The 18,365-nt window shown below is 41.0% G+C and overlaps 1 protein-coding gene across 5 annotated transcripts in view; it reads right to left on the reverse strand.

Moving 5' to 3' along the window:
• Positions 1 to 11,556: 11,556 nt before the first annotated feature.
• The window catches only part of RALGPS2 (Ral GEF with PH domain and SH3 binding motif 2), a 166,271-nt gene continuing 159,462 nt past the window's right edge, over positions 11,557 to 18,365 (reverse strand). For all 5 annotated transcript variants that reach the window (XM_006048562.4, XM_006048561.4, XM_006048560.4 and 2 more), the window contains one exon: positions 11,557 to 17,230. In XM_006048562.4, the coding sequence (XP_006048624.1) occupies positions 17,201 to 17,230 (30 nt within the window). In that variant the 3' untranslated portion in view covers positions 11,557 to 17,200. The remainder of the gene's footprint in view (positions 17,231 to 18,365) is intronic.

The following is an 18,365-nucleotide window of genomic DNA, read 5'->3' on the forward strand; positions in this document are numbered from 1 at the left end:
GGAGATTTCTATCGAAATAGCCTCAAGCTCAAATATTCTTTTCTCAGCTGTGTCCAGTCTACTAATAAGCCCATCAAAGGCATTCTTCATTTCCATGTTTTTTTCATTTCTAGAATTTCTTTTGAGTTCTCTCTCAGGATTTCCATCTCTCTGCTTACATTGTCTATCTGTTCTTGCATGCTATTTTATCCATTAGTGCCCTTACCATATTAATCTCACATACATATACGATTACATGTTCTAAGTCATACATACATATAATACGTCTTTTAAATTTCTTGTCTGACACTCAATAATCGACTGACTTTATTAGCAAGATATGTGAAAAGATAAGTTCAAATAGAATTTATCTTCCTTGGAATCCAGCTGTAAAAAGAATAAGCTAAAATGCTGTTGTTTGATCTTTAGTTTCTGTCTGAACTGACTCTCCATGTCAGCCTGTTTTCTTTAGTGATGAGCAAGAAGTTCCATTTTACCATGGTTTTCCATACTCTGTCCTATGGCTTTTGTTTTCATTCAACATGTTATTTATTTGTCATGAAATAACATGCTATTTGGGGCTGATTAGAGCTTGCAGTGTTTACATTTATTCCCAATTATATAAATTAGAGGGCTTCCCAGGTAGCTGTGTGGTAAAGAATCCTCCTGCCAATGCAGGACACGCAGGTTCAATCCCTGGGTTGGGAAGATCCCCTGGAGAAGGAAATGACAACCTGCCTCAGTATTCTTGCCTGGGAAATCACATGGACAGAGAAGCCAAGTGGGTTACAGTCCATGGGGTCACAAAGAGTCAGACATGACTTACTGACTAAAAAACAATACAGAAGTTAGAAGTATTATAGCAAATCACCATAATGGAACTATAAACCTCTTAAGCATCCTGTAACAACAACAAAAAATGCTAAACTTAAAATCATAGTAACAACTGTACTAGGCTTACCATGAGGCCTGGAGTGACAACCTGAGGGAGGAACACGTGCAGGAAAGAAGGGGCTTCAGCCAGACACACAAGAGAGAGGATCTTTGTTGCAGTCCTGGCTAGATGTGTGTGTGCAAGACCCTTCAACCAAGACTCTATTTCCTCATTTATAACAATGTTAACAATTCCTCTGGAGAAGGCAATGGCACCCCACTCCAGTACTCTTGCCTGGAAAATCCCATGGACAGAGGAACCTGGTAGGCTGCAGTCCATGGGGTCGCTAAGAGTCGGACACGACTGAGCGACTTCACTTTCACTAACAATTCCTACCTCATGAGACTGGTTTAAGGATTACATAACATGACATATGCCAAATGTATGGCACAGTGCCCTGGAGGATGAAATGGGTGAAGTCTTACTGAAGGGCCCATCTAGTATTCTCAGATCCTTCTAGTATTCTCAGGCCTTGACCTCTATGGGTGGGTCTAAAGCATCCCAGATTCCCACCCAGAGCTCCATTACAGTTTAGCTCAGGTACACTCCGGTATAAACACAAAGGGATAAGAGGAGCCTGTATGGACAGTAGTATAAAATAAGGAACAGGACAGTTGACTGTCAAAATGCAACAATTCTGAACTTTTTGTTAGAAAGCTGCTGCTGCTGCTGCTAAGTTGCTTCAGTTGTGTCCGACTCTGTGTGACCCCAGAGACGGCGGCCCTCCAGGCGCCCCCCACTCCCGGCCCTGGGATTCTCCAGGCAAGAACACTGGAGTGCTTTGCCATTTCCTTCTCCAATGCATGAAAGTGAAAAGTGAAGTTGCTCAGTCGTGTCCGAGTCTTAGCGACCCCATGGACTTCAGCCTACCAGGCTGCTCTGTCCATGGGATTTTCCAGGCAAGAGTACTGGAGTGGGGTGCCATGCTGTGTCCAAATTAACTTACGGGAAACTTGAAAGATATCACAATATAAATTTGCTTGATTGCACCTTCAGCTATTTGTCAGTGTCTAATGCTTTCCAGAGAGAGAGAGAGGGCCCAATAGCCACTTTCCACAGCAGTAAGTCCTCATAAAGCATGCTCATGGCTCAGGAGGTTGTAGCTGACCAAGGGAGCAGATTGTCATACTGGTGGTTCATCACTAGCAGTCATGAGCCTAGTGCCTGGCCTTGCACTTTGCATGCATTCTCTCATTCAACCTCATAACCCCAGGAAGGAAGAACCATTTCATGCTGATTTTATAGATGACGAAACAGGCTGGGAAGGTTAAGTACAACTGATAGGAGGAGGTGACTGAAATTGGCAATTGAACATGGAGGGTGCCAGGAGGTTCTACTTTTTTCTAGAAAGGGTATCGTATTGCCAGTGGGGACCAACATAGCCTGCCACTGAGCAATCACTCATCATTCCAGTTACTACTGGTTACCAGACAGCAGGGTATCTGGGTGCCTGGGGCAGAGGAGCAGACTTCCTTCAATCTTGTCCCTCCCACGCTCCTACTTTGGTCAGGCCCTCGTTCTCTCTCCCTTGGAGTGTTAACTACTCCCTGCCTGTTCTCTCAGCTTCCGCCCTCAATTCCTCATCCTGGCCAAGTCCTGACCGTTGGATTCCAACCTACTTTTTCCATTTTGTGCCCTGGGTCTTGTCAGTGTGATCTGTTCCCAGCCTCAACTGTGTACTTCTGAGACAGACTGGGACCTGTGAAGAAAAGGCCAAAACCCCAACTGCCACTCTTGAGGTACAGGGAGCAAAAGCAGGGGACTGAGCTTGCATCACAGCACCATCAAGCGGATGGGCAGACCATCTAAGCCAGCCCTGAAGCCCAAACCTCCGATGGGCCCCTACGCTCACCCCATTTAAGAGACTGGCTCAAATCAACCCCCCACCTCCCCACCACCCCTCATCAGGGAGCAAGCAAGGGAAACTGTTTCTTGTTCTCACACCTGCTGTAATTGATTCCCAATAAAGCCTTGCCTGAAGTCCTTGTCTGGATTCCCCTGAACAACTTAACAATGAGACCAGAACCCAAGTCAGTTAACACTTCCAGTTCTTGCTTTCAATTCTCCTCTGGCCCTAAATCCTATCCACACAAAAATCTCCTCTCTTCCACCAAGCCTTTCCAAGCTCTCTGAGGCCATAGCATGGTGCTTTTCCTTCTGATTGAGCAGAACTTTTCTGATGTAACATGTACACGTGACATTTAAGCAATTCAGGGTTGTTCATGATAATTATTTTACTGTTTTGTATTTGTGGTGAGGTTGTAAACTCAAGGGACCAGATTCAGCATAGTGCGTGCAAGGCCCATAGGGAGGCTCTGGCCTGGCACAGACATTGGAAAACAAAAAAAATTACATTTGCATGTTGACAGCACATGAATTTCTTTAGCTAGAAACTGTCATAAGCAAGAATAACTAAAACAGGAAGCTGCTGGTTGTTCTTTCTTTGAGTCACATAATAAATCACAACATTATTTGCTGAGCTTTCATGCTGCTAGCTCTGGGCACGGAAATTGCTAGGTTATGGCTCTGAAAGCCAAGGTCTACCCGGGTTGAGAATGAGACTGATCAGAGTCTGAGTTCTGGCTCCGCCCCTTACTGGGTGACTTCACCGAATTCCTTAACCTCTTTGATTCTTCCTGTTGTTATCTGGGAAGAAGTATCCTTTCCTCCTAGAGTTGTTATAAGGAATACTGAGAGATTGTGTATAACATGAGTAAGATTATAACCAAGCCATTAGAGATTGTGTGATGAATCAAATTGACAAGTTTCCATGAAACACACTGGGGACTTGGGAGTGGGGTCTGCAGGGACACAGTGACGAGACACAGGGCAGGACTAGAGGGGCTGGACTGAGGCGGGTGCTTAGTCACTTTGCTGAGAGTGGCTCTGGGGTCCAGGTGCTGGAACCCGGTGATGGGGAGCTGGTTGCCCCCAGACAGGGAAATGTGCCCCTTCTTCCCAGAGACCGCCCTTGTCTGACCTCAGCTGCAGGGTGAGAGCCTCCACCTGTCTCACGCAGGTGATCACTGATCAGGCCCTCGGTCACTCCTGAGTGGCCTCTCCTCAGCCCTCATGTTCCCAGCCTGGCAGCCCTCAGAGACAGCCTCTCATTGGCCAGAACCTGGCAGAGAGCAGGCATTCAGCACATACTGGCTTTTATTGGACATTCCCAAGTACATACTTTCCAAGAATAAAAGAAGAAAGACTTCTTTCTAGACTGACTTGTTAACTAGCAAATGGACAATTAAGAAGATGCAAGAAAGTCATTGGCAAAGGTCCAGGAAGCTGCTTTTCTTGAACTCCTCACAGAAGTGCAGTGGGTTACATTTTTGGACAGCCATTACGTAGCTCAGGGCAGATGGAAGAACAACAAGTACGAAAGAGAACTTGATTTGAGCAAGACTTTTGACTTTGTTTAGCCACTGTTTACTGGATACCATAGTAGCGTGCCTTGTCCTGCTGTGGTGTGTGAGGTGCCTCGTTCGTTAGCCAGTAAGGGTGAACGGAAATATTTGAGAGTAAAAGCCTAATCATTTTAAGACACATCAAAACAAAAGCAAGGAGGGAAACAATCTGGCTCTCCCAGTTGATGAGAATTCAGCATCTCCGACGAAGCTGGTGCTGTCAGCAGAGGGAGAGCAGGGCCCCAAGGGAGCAGAGGGCCTGTTGCCGACACTGGACTGACCCCGCGAGGAGGCAGCTGCTTGGTCGCCGGCCTCCCTGTTGATTGAAGCAGCAGCAGGGGCCTGTGTCTGGTTTACCCAAGTAGAGGAACGGAGTGTTCCCTGTTGAGCAGAACAGCAGCTGACCTGGCTCCCAACAGAGACGGCTCAGGACACTCTAGCCGTGGGCAAGAGCAGAGGCTGATGGGGCTCCACGGCCCACCAGGGCGCCCAGTGTCAACACCTGAATCCTCCCTTTAATAATAACAACACCACATAAGGAAGAGGTGTTTCTCTCCCTTATTGTGAGACTGTTAATACCTCCTGGTTGTACTTCTAAAAATTAATAAATTGTGGGGGCACAAGCAGAAATCTTGCAAGAAATCTATTATGTTTTTGCAGCTCCATCATTCCTTACCAGTGCACAGAAGTCTTAAAAGTGGCCTGCCTTTTCCCCTTCTTCATTTTTTGTTTCCATCCCGTCTTTATTTTCTCTATTCTTTTGTGTCTTCTTTCTTTTCTCCTCTCTTTCCCCTCTTTTCTTGTCTTAAAAATAAAAGATGATCACGATCTGTAAGGAGTTCAGAAGTTGGACCCTGCCAGGGTTGGGTTAATTCAGCAGCACAAGGAAATCACTAAGGACCTAGGTTCTTTCCATCTTTTCCCTCTGTTCTTGGAGACAGCTTTACTTCCAGGCCAGCTTCCTTCTTTGTCATAAAATGGGACCTTCTGTTTTAGGCTGCTAAAGAGATGAGTGGAGAAAATAGGTCAAAAGACTACGGGGATACTTCCCTGGTGGTCCAGTGGTTAAGAATCTGCCTGCTAATGCAGCGACATGGGTTTGATCCCTGGTCTGGAAAGATTACACATGCTGAGGGGCAACTAAAGCTCCTGAACCACAACTACTGAAACCCATGCACCCTAGAGCCCAAGCTCTGAGAAAAGAGAAGTCACTGCCATGTGAAGCCCTCACACAGCAACGAAGAGCAGCCCCTGCCCACTGCAACTAGAGTAAGCCTGCACACAGCAACAAAAACCCAGCACATCCAATAAATAAATAAATATTAAAAAAAAAAAAGACTATTGGGACTGGTAGGGACTATGGCGCATTGGAGCAAATGACCTTGCTGAAGGCTTCCAAATACAGAAGAGTTTTCTTCCTGTTGCTTCAAAATACTTTGTTGTTAGAGGGAGGAAAAGGGTATCCTGGAAGTTCTGAAATAACTGCTTTGTGGGTAAATATATTGTTGCTGCTGCTGCTAAGTTGCTTCAGTTGTGTCCAACTCTGTGCAACCCCATAGACAGCAGCCCACCAGGCTCCGTCATCCCTGGGATTCTCCAGGCAAGAACACTGGAGTGGGTTGCGATTTCCTTCTCCAATGCATGAAAGTGAAAAGTGAAAATGAAGTCGTTCAGTCGTGTCCGACTCTTAGCGACCTCATGGACTGCAGCCTACCAGGCTCCCGTCCACAGGATTTTCCAGGCAAGAGTACTGGAGTGGGTTGCCATTTGTTGCAAGCAGTCAAAACACTGCTATTGCTCCAGTTCTGCAGAGGTCAGCACTGAGCTGCAGGGACAGGAGATGGGCCAGAGATCAAATATGCGTGAAGCGTCCTCAGTCCTTGCCTCTCTGCCATGCCACAGCTGCTGGGAACCCTGTGGCTGCCCAGGCACAAGCTTGGCCTCCTCCCTCTCATCCTGAGCTTCCTCAGAGTTTTGGGGTGCTGTCTTCTCCTTTCGTGCCCTCTTACCACCTGGCACAGATGCTCACACTCTGGACAGCACCCCGTCCACCACATTCATAGCATGAAGTTGCACACTCACAGCCTAGTGTGCATCAAAGATGGATCCTCTCATCTTCCCCTCCTAACCTAGTTTCTCATTTCCAGTGGTTCTCAACGTATGGCCTGCAAACCAGCAGCATCAGCAGCACCTGGAACCTTGTAAGAAATGTACATTTTTAGGTCCCACCCCAAAACTGCTGAATCAGAAACTCTGGGGGATGGGACCCAGCAATTTAAGTCTTAACCAGCCCTCCAGGGGATTCTTATGCCTTTGGATGTTTGAAAGCCACTGTCCTAAAGCCTCTGCGGTGTTTAGAGACCAACAACCTAAATGTTGGTTTTTAACCCTGGCTCACATTCGTGTCATCTGAGAGGCTTAGTGCCCCCTGCCCCGACTGCTCCCATGCATACGGGATTGGTCTGGTGTGTAGCCCAGGCCTTGAAATTTTTAAAAGTTCCTTGGATGATTCTGAACTGCAGCCAAGGTTGAGAATCAATGATCTAAACAAATATGAAGGGAGACAACATACTGTAAATGAGTAGACATCCAAAAGTGAGACAACTGACAAAATATGTAAGGGGGGAAAAAAGGTTAATATGAGAGGATAAACTGTCATTCCAGACCCAAAGAAAGGCAATGCCAAAGAATGCTCAAACTACTGCACAACTGCACTCATCTCACACGCTAGTAAAGTAACACTAAAAATTCTCCAAGCCAGGCTTCAGCAATACGTGATCCGTGAACTTCCAGATGTTCAAGCTGGTTTTAGAAAAGGCAGAGGAACCAGAGATCAAATTGCCAACATCCGCTGGATCACTGAAAAAGCAAGAGAGTTCCAGAAAAACATCTATTTCTGCTTTATTGACTATGCCAAAGCCTTTGACTGGGTGGATCATAATAAACTGTGGAAAATTCTGAAAGAGATGGGAATACCAGACCACCTGACCTGCCTCTTGAGAGAACTGTATGCAGGTCAGGAAGCAACAGTTAGAACTGGACATGGAACAACAGACTGGTTCCAAATAGGAAAAGGAGTACGTCAAGGCTGTATATTGTCACCCTGCTTATTTAACTTACATGCAGAGTAAGTACATCATGAGAAATGCTGGGCTGGAAGAAGCACAAGCTGGAATCAAGATTGCTGGGAGAAATATCAATCACCTCAGATATGCAGATGACACCACCCTTATGGCAGAAAGTGAAGAGGAACTAAAAGCCTCTTGATGAAAGTGAAAGAGGAGAGGGAAGAAGTTGGCTTAAAGCTCAACATTCAGAAAACAAAGATCATGGCATCCGGTCCCATCACTTCATGGCAAATAGATGGGGAAGCAGTGGAAATAGTGGCTGACTTTATTTTTTAGGGTTCCAAAATCACTGTAGATGGTGATTGCAGCCATGAAATTAAAAGATGCTTACTTCTTGGAAGGAAAACTATGACCAACCTAGACAGCAAATTAAAAAGCAGAGATATTTCTTTGCCATCAAAGGTCCATCTAGTCAAGCTATGGCTTTTCCAATAGTCATGTATGGATGTGTGAATTGGACCATAAAGAAAGCTGAGTGCCGAAGAATTGATGCTTTTGAACCGTGGTGTTGGAGAAGACTCTTGCGAGTCCCTTGGACTGCAAGAAGATCCAACCAGTCCATCCTAAAGGAGATCAGTCCTGAGTGTTCATTGGAAGGACTGATGCTGAAGCTGAAACTCCAATACTTTGGCCACCTGATGTGAAGAGCTGACTAATTTGAAAAGATCCTGATGCTGGGAAAGATTGAAGGCGAGAGGAGAAGGGGATAACAGAGGATGAGATGGTTGGATGGTATCACTGACTCAATGGACATGAGTTTTTTGTAAACACCGGGATTTGGTGATGGACAGGGAAGCCTAGCGTGGTGCAGCCCATGGGGTCATAAAGAGTAAATCGTAAATCGCTCAGGACACGACTGAGCGATTGAATTGAACCGACTGAGAAGTATAAAAAAAGAGATGATCTGTTTTAGACACTATGACAGATAACCCACTCCTATGATTTAAATTAGGCTGAAAAGCTCATTACCTCTTTTGGGAATGAGTATATACTGATGGGTTTCTAAGGCTGTAGGTGTTATATGAAAAGTTCTCTTTACTGCTTCAAAACACACAGCTCACTATGGTATAAGACACTTCCATCATTTAATACGTTCTGTCACTGTCCTTTTCCTTTTTCACGGTTTGGATGGCAGGTACTTGAGCTTGAACTGCCAACAGAAAACGTCAAGTTATCATCACACGTCTGACGGACCACTGTGAGAGTCCCTTTAGAGCAGAAAGCCCTCCTGCTGGAAGTAAGCACAAAGAACAAAAGGCATCCACGGATGATTTTAACCAAAGAGGAAACACGAATACAAGCCTCTTCTTAAAGGAGAAACATGGAACCAGAAATGAGTCTTCCTTTAAGAGTCTGGGAATTTTAATTTAGTAAAACTAAGGAATCACAGAAAATTTGTCACTCAAGTAAGTTCATGAATTATCTTGATTTAGAATGAGACATAGAACATAATTAGTTATGTCACAGCAAGTTAGGCTAGAATTAAAGGTTTCAATTCAAACTACATCAGGTCATATTCTCAACTTTTTTGTAGGCTGTCTATACCAAAGATGCAGGTAGATATGACCACAACCGAAAGTACAGTTATTTAATCTCTTTCAACATAGAAATCTCAATCCTGTATTCGTGTGGTTAAGATTTGCTAACACATCATTGAGGTTGCACGAGGTCATAAAACATGGCTACTGTAGAACTCAGTGGTCAACAGAGGTTCACTGATTGTACTTCTTGTTTGTACTGATAATTGCTTAAGAAGTAAGAAACTCACTGTGAATCTCCAGGTTTTTCTTCCATGCCTAATGGAAAAGGATTCCGTTTTCATGTTAAAATCTCAGAATAGTTTGTCAATAAAAACAGCAACTTGTCTTTCTTCTGCAACAGCTCAATATAGATGCTAACAGTTTCCAAACCTTAACTGTATGAACAACTTGGTTTTGACAATTAGGCAATAACAAAGCAAATTCAGTCACTTATTTTCACTTGAGCCTGGGCTATGGGCAAATCAGACCAAAGTGAATTCAAAGTTCAGTGTGCACCAGGCACTGTCCTCATATTCTGATTTAGGCGATTTGGGGGTGGTGTTCAGAAGTCTTCACTGAACAAGCAACAGGTGGGTGAAATACAGATCTTAATAATCAACAATAATAAAGTAGGGTTCTTTTTTTAGGTGGCTGTCCTTCAGGTTTTTCTCTACTTGCCAGTTTGTCTATAATGAATATACCTGGTTATTTCTTCATTTAGTTTACTAAGGTTTATAAGACACTTCTCAGTTCACTATGACTTAACTAGGCAAATACCTCTTCCTTCTTCTCCCCTTCACCTCTCATCCCACTCTCCGTGACTGATCCCAGCTCTCCTAACACTGACAGTTCTTCCTGGTGCTGGCTCTGCTCATGGGGCTTTAGAGGCACGAGCTAAGGTGAGCCGCACAACTCTCTGAGGTGGGCTTGTCGCTGTGATCATTTTACAGAAGAGGAAACTGAGGAAGAAGGTTAAGTCACTTTCTCAAGATCACGCAGCTAGTAAGCGGTCCAGGGCCGGAATTCTGAATTCTTATGCTCTGTATACGTACACAATCTCTGTAATACTGCCCAGATGCTCTCTGGCATTGCCTCACCAGTTTGACAGGTTTAATGAGACAGCTCTTCCATGATTTACTTTGAAATTCTCTACTAACTGAGGTTGAACATCTTTTCATAGATTAGCCACATAGGCCTCCTTCTATAAACTGTTTATTCATACCCTTTAGCACATTTCTCTACTGAATACATTTTCTTATTAATTTGCAAAAAAAATCCAATCCATGTATATTCTTGATATGAATCCTTTGTTTTATAAACTCCAAATATTTTCTCACAATCTATTACCTTATTTGCAGCTAATATGACAATGGAATCATACTGGACAAACTATTAGAATTAGATAAGGGATTTCAATAAGGTTGCTGGATGTTAAGTGTCAACATAAAAATAGCATTCCTACAGACAGATAACTCATAGCAGAAACAAAAACTAGTTTACCTAGGAATAAACTAATAAAAGAGGTATGAAACTAGGAGGGAGAAAACTATGAAACTTTATTGAGGGACATTAAAAACCCTAAATAAAACAGAAAGACAGTTCATATTCATAGATGAGATGAGTAAGCGTTTCAAACTGTTAATTCTCAAATTAATCTACAAATTCAAAGCAAGTCCAATAAAAATATTAACAGTGTTTTCACTGAACCTGACACACTGATTGTAGAATGCATAGGGAGGATGAAAAAGTCACAAAGAGCCAAGGCGGATTTGAAGAACAATGCAATTACCTCATCAGACATCAAGACTTACACAGCTATCCAGGGATGAAGGCAATGTGGTACTGGCTCAGGGAGCAGCCACTAACGAAACGAGGAGGGAACCCGGAAGCTCAGCATGCACACACGGAGAACGAGGTGCTGTGTGAGGCAAGGACAGGCTCACCCCAGAAGAGAACAGTCACTCTCTTTTGGTTCTAGCACAGTGTCAGTGAAAAATTTCAAAAGCCATCAAAAAAGTGAGAAAATAGTTGAAAACTGGGTTATGGTTTGCCCAAACACTGGGCATTCAGTCCCGTCTGGAGGTTTCCCAAGCTTCTTAGAAGCAAACTCATGGAATTCTAAGAAAGGGCAGAGCAAACACCCCAGCTGATAACTTACAGGAGACTCAACACATGTATTTTGGTACTTCTTCTAATTTAAGGCTCCCTAGGTTGGATGGCGGATTCTGTTCTCAGAAATGGTGAGAAGTGAAAGTGTCATGGTTTGGAATTTATGAAATATAGTATTAGCAAAGAGGGCCTCTATGGAGACTGCTCATATAACATACTTGGAGTGGGGAGAGAGATATGTCGGAAATATTATACCCTTGACCTCTTTTCCCCAAGGCACCATCTGTCAGCATGCTGCACATCCTTGCTCTGGGATAGAGAAGAGCAACTGAAGTTTACCCAGACAGAAGCTTCCTTGTACCAACAAAATCCTAGTCAACTATTCTAGAAAGACTGGGAAAAAAGAAATCAACTTAAATCATTTCTTTAAAAGTTAATGATAAAAATGTAACCATGGAAACAAATTATCCCCACACAACCTATATTTTTAAGTAATTTATTCCAATAGAAATATTTCAGAAAACTGTACTTAAATTCAAGTTAGCTTATGCAAACACACTTAAGATCTCACACTCACATTTGCATATTAAACAGAAATCAAAAGTGAGAGAGGAACCAAGCTGCACGTCACTCCAGGAGGTCATAGTGCAAACGAGTACTTCATCTTTAGTACCTCAAGTTAACCGGGATGAAGGAGAGTAAAAATGGCTTGTGTTTTCCTGTATATTATCATTATTGGATATTCATCCCCACAGATGCCTTTATCTCCTTTAGATTACACTGTGAATGAGCTCCCCACCCCCTCCCCACACATTCATACTTCAGTCAGCTGTAAAACAATGGATCTGTCGATAATCAAGGTATAGAAACTCTTGAGTCTGGTGACTTTAATCAGCTACTCTGTCAGATTTAGTAAGTCAATAATTATTGGACTATCTTCTGTGAATAGTTTTAATAGGTGATATCTTAATGGGAAAATTGATATTTGTTACCTGGTATCTAAAGCATAGCTAATTATGAAACTTTCTACTTGTCTATTAAAGAAAAAAAAAAAGCTCAATCCCAAAGCATTCCTTTCATTGTGTATTCCTTTAATCCCATCACCACTTTGCAGTCCAAATGACTAGAATCAAACTTTAAATCCTACTAATAACCTTCAAGGACCAGTTAATCCCTTCATTTGGCTTTAAAGACTAAATTTACTTGCCTCCTCTAGAACATACCAGCCCTTTACAAAATGTGAAGAGAGCATTTTGACTCAGTTGAACAACAGTATCTCCAGATCTTGCAGTAATCTCAGAGAAGCAAAATGCTTCCACACTTTGTTTTCACTGAGAAAGCTAGCTTAGTCTCTCAGCTTCTCTTTAATTTATACCTTGTCGTTGTTTTCACTCTCCTGACAGTATCTTCAAGTTAACACTAGCCGGTAGGTGAAGCGACTGCTTCTTGTTCTGAGTCCTGTTTAACTGTAAGAATGTACTGAACTAAATCTCACTTCTGGGCAAAGGAACTCTCATTTCAGGATTTTAGGAGCTTTTATAGAACCCAAACAAATCTTTCTGGCTGTACTGTATTCTTTTAAGGATTTTCTGAAAGGACTGATAATTGAATCTATGCTCAAAACAACAATTTCAACAACACAAAATAAAAATAAACTCAGCTGGATGGATGTTCTTCAAAGTTGCTCTTAGGCGTGTTCATCTAAAGGCTGATTTGGAGGGTTTATTTTTAATCTTCTCCCCTGGAAGGAGAGGAGCAGGGAAGGAGCTTGTCTGAAAAGACTCAAAGCCAAGGAGGAATGCGACAATAACCCAGAGCGATCCGCACGCATTTTCTTAGACTTGCTGTGAGCAAGAGTAAGCTGGTGGAGAGAGGAATAGCACACACTCCTGAAATAAAAGGAGTAAGAGGACAAATGATTATTGTTACACTCGATGCCCTAAAGTTGGTCTTCAAATTGATAAGGCACTGAGCAAATTTTCCCCGCACTACAACTGAGATACCAGTGTAATGAAATAGCTTTCAGAAAGCCTAAAAGTTTGCTCACACAGATCTCTTTTGTTAGAATCCTCTAAATACGGGGAAAAGAAATAAAACAAGTCATCTTAGAACAAGCCATTTTTAAGGAGGCAAAACCAAAAAAGGTTAACTTCACACAGAAAATTATCATCATCAATGTGTTAAATAACAATGTTTGTTACAAGAAAACAGAATACTACTCTGGCTGTAAAATTATAAATTTACTATGCCTGAAAGAAGTAATATAAAAGAAGAGAGACAGAAAATAAAAGCAAACTCTCAAAGGCCACACTTGCTTTGTATCACCTATTCATGCTCCAGCAGTACTACTGGTCCACCAGGACGCAGTCCAATTCATTTTCCTTTTCAAAAAGGGATCCAATTATTTCAAACGCCTTTGAGGCAGATGATTTTTGAAAAAACTGGTATTATCCTCTGTTAACAATACTGGTACCTCTTGTTTGCAAAAAAAAGATAATATGGTGGTTTAAAAGAACATTGAAAAGGAGCGTGTCTCAGAAAATAGGAAGGAAATCAAGAGTGGATATTTAATGGGTTAAATCTACTATTATTGATTTTTAAACTAATACCAAGTCCTGTAGTTTTGTTTTTAGCAGTAAAGTCATCTATAACTACAGATTTAACCTAAAAAAAAAAAAAAAGACTTCTGCTCAAATCATTTGGCCAAGTGAATTCTAGTAATCCTAAGAGAGCAATAGGCCAGGCTGCTCTTGGCGGGCCCTGGTTTCAACTAACATACAAGGTGTATACACTCGAGACTGTAAACTCTTTTCCCTTCTGTAACAGTGCACATTGGGCTCCTTTATAAACCTTCTAGAAGAGGAATAAAGCCACTTACAGAAACTCTGCAGCTACAAACACCCTAAGTTCCTGACATACAGAAAGATACAATACCAAAACAGTCCATACAGAAGGTAGCACAACAGTCATATGGCATTTTCCGCACAGGAAAACATTTATCATTGAAGCATATGCCTGGGGAGGAAAAAAAATACTCAGACTCAAATTGTTTGGATCCCTTTTCGTAATGTTTACACAAATAATATTTACACAGTGAAGAAAATGTAATAGGAAGGTGTGTTTGATTGGTTCTTTTAATTTTTACAGTTTGGAGGTTATGGTAAAAATAATGTCTCTGAAAAAAATAAGCAGAACTCACACACAGAGGGGGCATGAGACCAAAATCAGAGCTCCTCAAGGTCATCATACAGTTATTTTTATAGTTGCATTTTAAAAACCGTTAGAGGTTACTTTTGCATGAAAAATAAGTTTCCATGTTCAAACAGTTAAATGAGATGTGCCTCAAATTGTATTTTGGTTGGTATTATACTGCTGCACCAGGCTGGATAATATACCAATCATTATGCTTATCAAAAACTAGCTTAAATTTAAATTATAATGGAATTTCCAATGAGTTTTTCTTGACTCAGAGAGAAAAAAATGGGCTTAATATTGGTGAAAATTTCAAGCTTGTGAGGCGCTAGTTTACAAATTTATTAAGGGTAGGCCTAGTAAGAGGAGAAAAATTTCATCTTCTCACTAACACGATGCCTAAATATTTAATATTGTAGTATTTATTTTTGCCTGCATTATTATTAGGTCTCATTTGGTGAATTATAAGATCAAAAATTCACCCACACTATTTTAATTCACTTCTCCCACTGGAATTCTCTTTGCTTCAAATGCTAAAGTAGCCTTAAAAAGCAATGAGCAAGATTTTGAATGGACAAATCTGAAGACAAGAAAACAATGGTGACTTCCGCTGCACAGTTCAGAGTTTCCGTCAGTCAGAGGCCACAAATCTATGTGTGGTCTAGTCACCAAATCTGAACACTGTTCTCACTCTGCACAAGCAGCCTTGTGTTTAGCGCTGAAAATATCAAACACGTCTTCCACTTGAGCTCTCTCTCTCTTTGGCAAAACTGTGCTGTTAGGCTCTGACTCCCAGCTGCCCATCTTCAGCGATACGGTTAGCTACCGCTTCATCTACTTTAGCTTATATGACAGACAGACAAGGTAATACAAAATCCACAGGGTTCTCATCCACAGTGTGTTTTAAAAGCACATACACTGTTAAAAAACACTTATTTCTGAAGAGAAATAAACAAGTTAAGAAAATTAAAACAAAAGTCAGATGTGCAAGGTCTCAGAGTAATACTGCTATGCTGGTTATGCAGAGGGGGTCTTCTCCATGCCCAGAGTGGGCTGTGCTGGGAGGTCTCAGCCATGTTCTTGCCCTCTCCAGCTCATGTCATTTCCCACAAAACCAGAAATAATGGTATTTCTAACTGTACTATGTGAGAAAAATATTTGAACTCTTAATATACTTTTCAAACAGAAAACAAAATTGAAAAATTTAGCAATCTGAGAAAGCTCTTCTACTTTCCAAATGGATATACTTTTAGTTAATTATTCTAACAAGCAATATTTTCTATGTAAATTTCATGGATTCAAGGATGAAATACTTATGATTAAAAAGGAAAAGGATAAAATTCCCCTAGAATACAATCTGAAAGTTTTTATGTGAGGCCCAAAGTAATAGAAATCTATTAGAAGTTATCAGTCAAAAAGCACTTCTTACTCTGGGCCATAGGTGAAAATTCATGCTGCCTCATGAGTTTATAACATCCAACACACAGCCTTTGTTCAAGTGCCTTTTTTTTTTGGTTAAAACTCTAAGGCATTTCACCTTCAAACTTTTTTTTCCTCCTTTTTTTAAACTCAACATTTATTTTGGAAGTTAAATGCATTATTGCATAACAGAGCTCTCACAAAACTCTCTTGATCAACTATTAACAAAATATGGTTTCATGGTAAGGACCTATTAGTAAATTTTGAGAAAAATGTTTGTGATAAAGGAAAGTTAAGTAGGAAGGAAAGTTTTGATACTCAAAATTTCCAGCCTCTCTTTCACCTTTTTCCCTTTGAAAATTATTCTGTATCCCTTATAATAAAATACATACATGCATACAAACACATGTAGATTCTCTTTTAAACAAATGTGATCCTGAATCTCACATTGAACAAAAATAATGAAAATAATAAAAAAATAACTGGCATTGTGCACATTTAACACTGTAAAAGAAAATATCCTAATAAAATATTGATACATCACCCTTGATGACAAAAATCACCTGTGAGTGAAAGAAGGGATAATCCACTTAAACTTGAAAACTGTAGTTACTGTAAAATCTTCTTAGAAAAGTTTAGGTTGGGATTACAGTTCTCTACTAAGCAGATCTGTGGTCCAACAATGAATTCATATAGAAGGCCAAACTTTAAACCCAGTTAAAAACAACCATGTTTTCTGGAGCCCACTTGAAAAAAGTGTCTGGCATGTGAACACTCAGCCTTTATACCTCCAGCAGGAAATAATGTACCCCATACAGTACTAAATTTCAGAAGTTTAGTGTTTAAAAAAAAAAATCTCCCCTATCCAAAACAAAACAACCCCCCACCCCACCCCAGTCCCAAATAAACCCCAACAACTCACATTATTAACATTTCTAACTCCTACACTCTTGCTGTGAGAAAGCGCGTTGAGGCCGCTGACTCATGGAGGCTTAAGCAAACCATTTGGCGAGGCGGCTGGTAGAACCTTACTAAGCTGAAACATCTTCACACTTCAGTTCAAAACCAGCTCCTGATGTCACCCATAAGAAATATGTTTTTCCTTTTAAAGTGTATCTAAAAAAAGGCGATTCCCCCCTCCAAAATTAGTACAAAGTTAAAAGAAATGCAAATTAGCTACGATCTATTCCAAGCACAGCACCGCCAGGAGATTCACACGCACTGTTTGGTGTTTCGTGGTGGTTTTCCTTTCATTCTATTAAGGCAGTGGTTTCCACAGGTCAGTTCAGAGATAAGAAGCATGGTCCATGGCAGTTTGTTTTACAGCTCTGATGTGTTCCCTGGGAATATCTCACTTCGTTCCCTGAAATTAGTGCTTTTTTGGTTCAGGACTCCAGAGGCTGAGACGGAGCCTCTGGGCTCTGCCTGGCACAGGATTGGTTTGTAGCTGGCACTCTTTCATCAGGTCCTCGCTCTCACTTAGGGTAACAGTTCACCTTGTTCTTTATCACGTTTTTACTCAAAAGTCATCAAGTTTGTAGGAACCTAAAAAATATAAGCATTACAAACTGATAGTATTTGAAAGGTGTTCTTCAAAGTGCTATTTCTTATCTTCCCTTGTCATTTTAACTAAGCCCAAAGGAATTTGATAGAAGGTACTGTAATTGTTCATGAATAATGGATAAAATATACTAGAACATTTTTAGAGAAAAACCACTGAGATAAGTTAATACCCTTTCCAGTAAATTGAAATCTGGATGGCAAAATGGGCAGAGACAATACCTTTCTTGTCTAACACAGGGGAGCTCAGTAGACATTTGCTGAGTGAATAAATGAATGAGTGAGGAAAGAGTAAGTATGGCCTTAGTAGGTGTGAGATTCCAGACACACCTGTCATCATTTATTTTCTCATTATACATATTACAATGAATTCCTACATGCAAATTTTAAAATCAGCATAATTTTATAACAGACATTACTAAGAATTTCTTTGTGAAATCATCAATGAAATGAGTATAAAACAATAAAACTCATCACTAGATAAATTCTAATCTGACACTTTGTGACTCTGAAAAATCTATAGGCTATATAACAGTTGGCTGCTAATAGACTGGATCAAATTTAATTCGATTTCAAATCTAAAATTCAACAATAATTCTTAGAAATATAAATATATTTTGTTTTTAAAAATTAGTTGATGGGTCATCTAGTTAAGGACTAAAGAGGGTTTTGCCATGTTAAAAAAAGTGCTCTTAACTTTTACTAACAGTTACCAAAGCTGTGCTGGTAGAGATATTCATGCATCAGTAGTCATTGCTGTGTCCTTTAAAAGAGTTTAACAGTTCTCCCTCTCTTTTCTTAGTTGTGGCATGCAGACGCTTAGCTGAGGCATATGGGATCTGGTTCCCTGACTAGGGTTTGAACTGGGTCCCCTGCACTGGGAGCATGGAGTCTTAACCACTGGCCCACCAGGGAAGTTAAAAAGAGGTTAACAGTTCTTTAACAACCTTTTCCTGAAAACCTAGGACACTAAAAAAAAAGATTAATCTCTTACACATGTCAGCTTCTGAATGAAAAATTATTTGATGATGTAATCATAAGTGAATTATAAATAAAATACAGTATGAACGGACGAGTACTTAAAGTATAAATTCTCGGGTCTGGTTATAAGAAATCCATA

The sequence above is a fragment of the Bubalus bubalis genome, chromosome 5, assembly GCF_019923935.1.
Source record: "Bubalus bubalis isolate 160015118507 breed Murrah chromosome 5, NDDB_SH_1, whole genome shotgun sequence".
Classification (NCBI taxonomy): domain Eukaryota; kingdom Metazoa; phylum Chordata; class Mammalia; order Artiodactyla; family Bovidae; genus Bubalus; species Bubalus bubalis.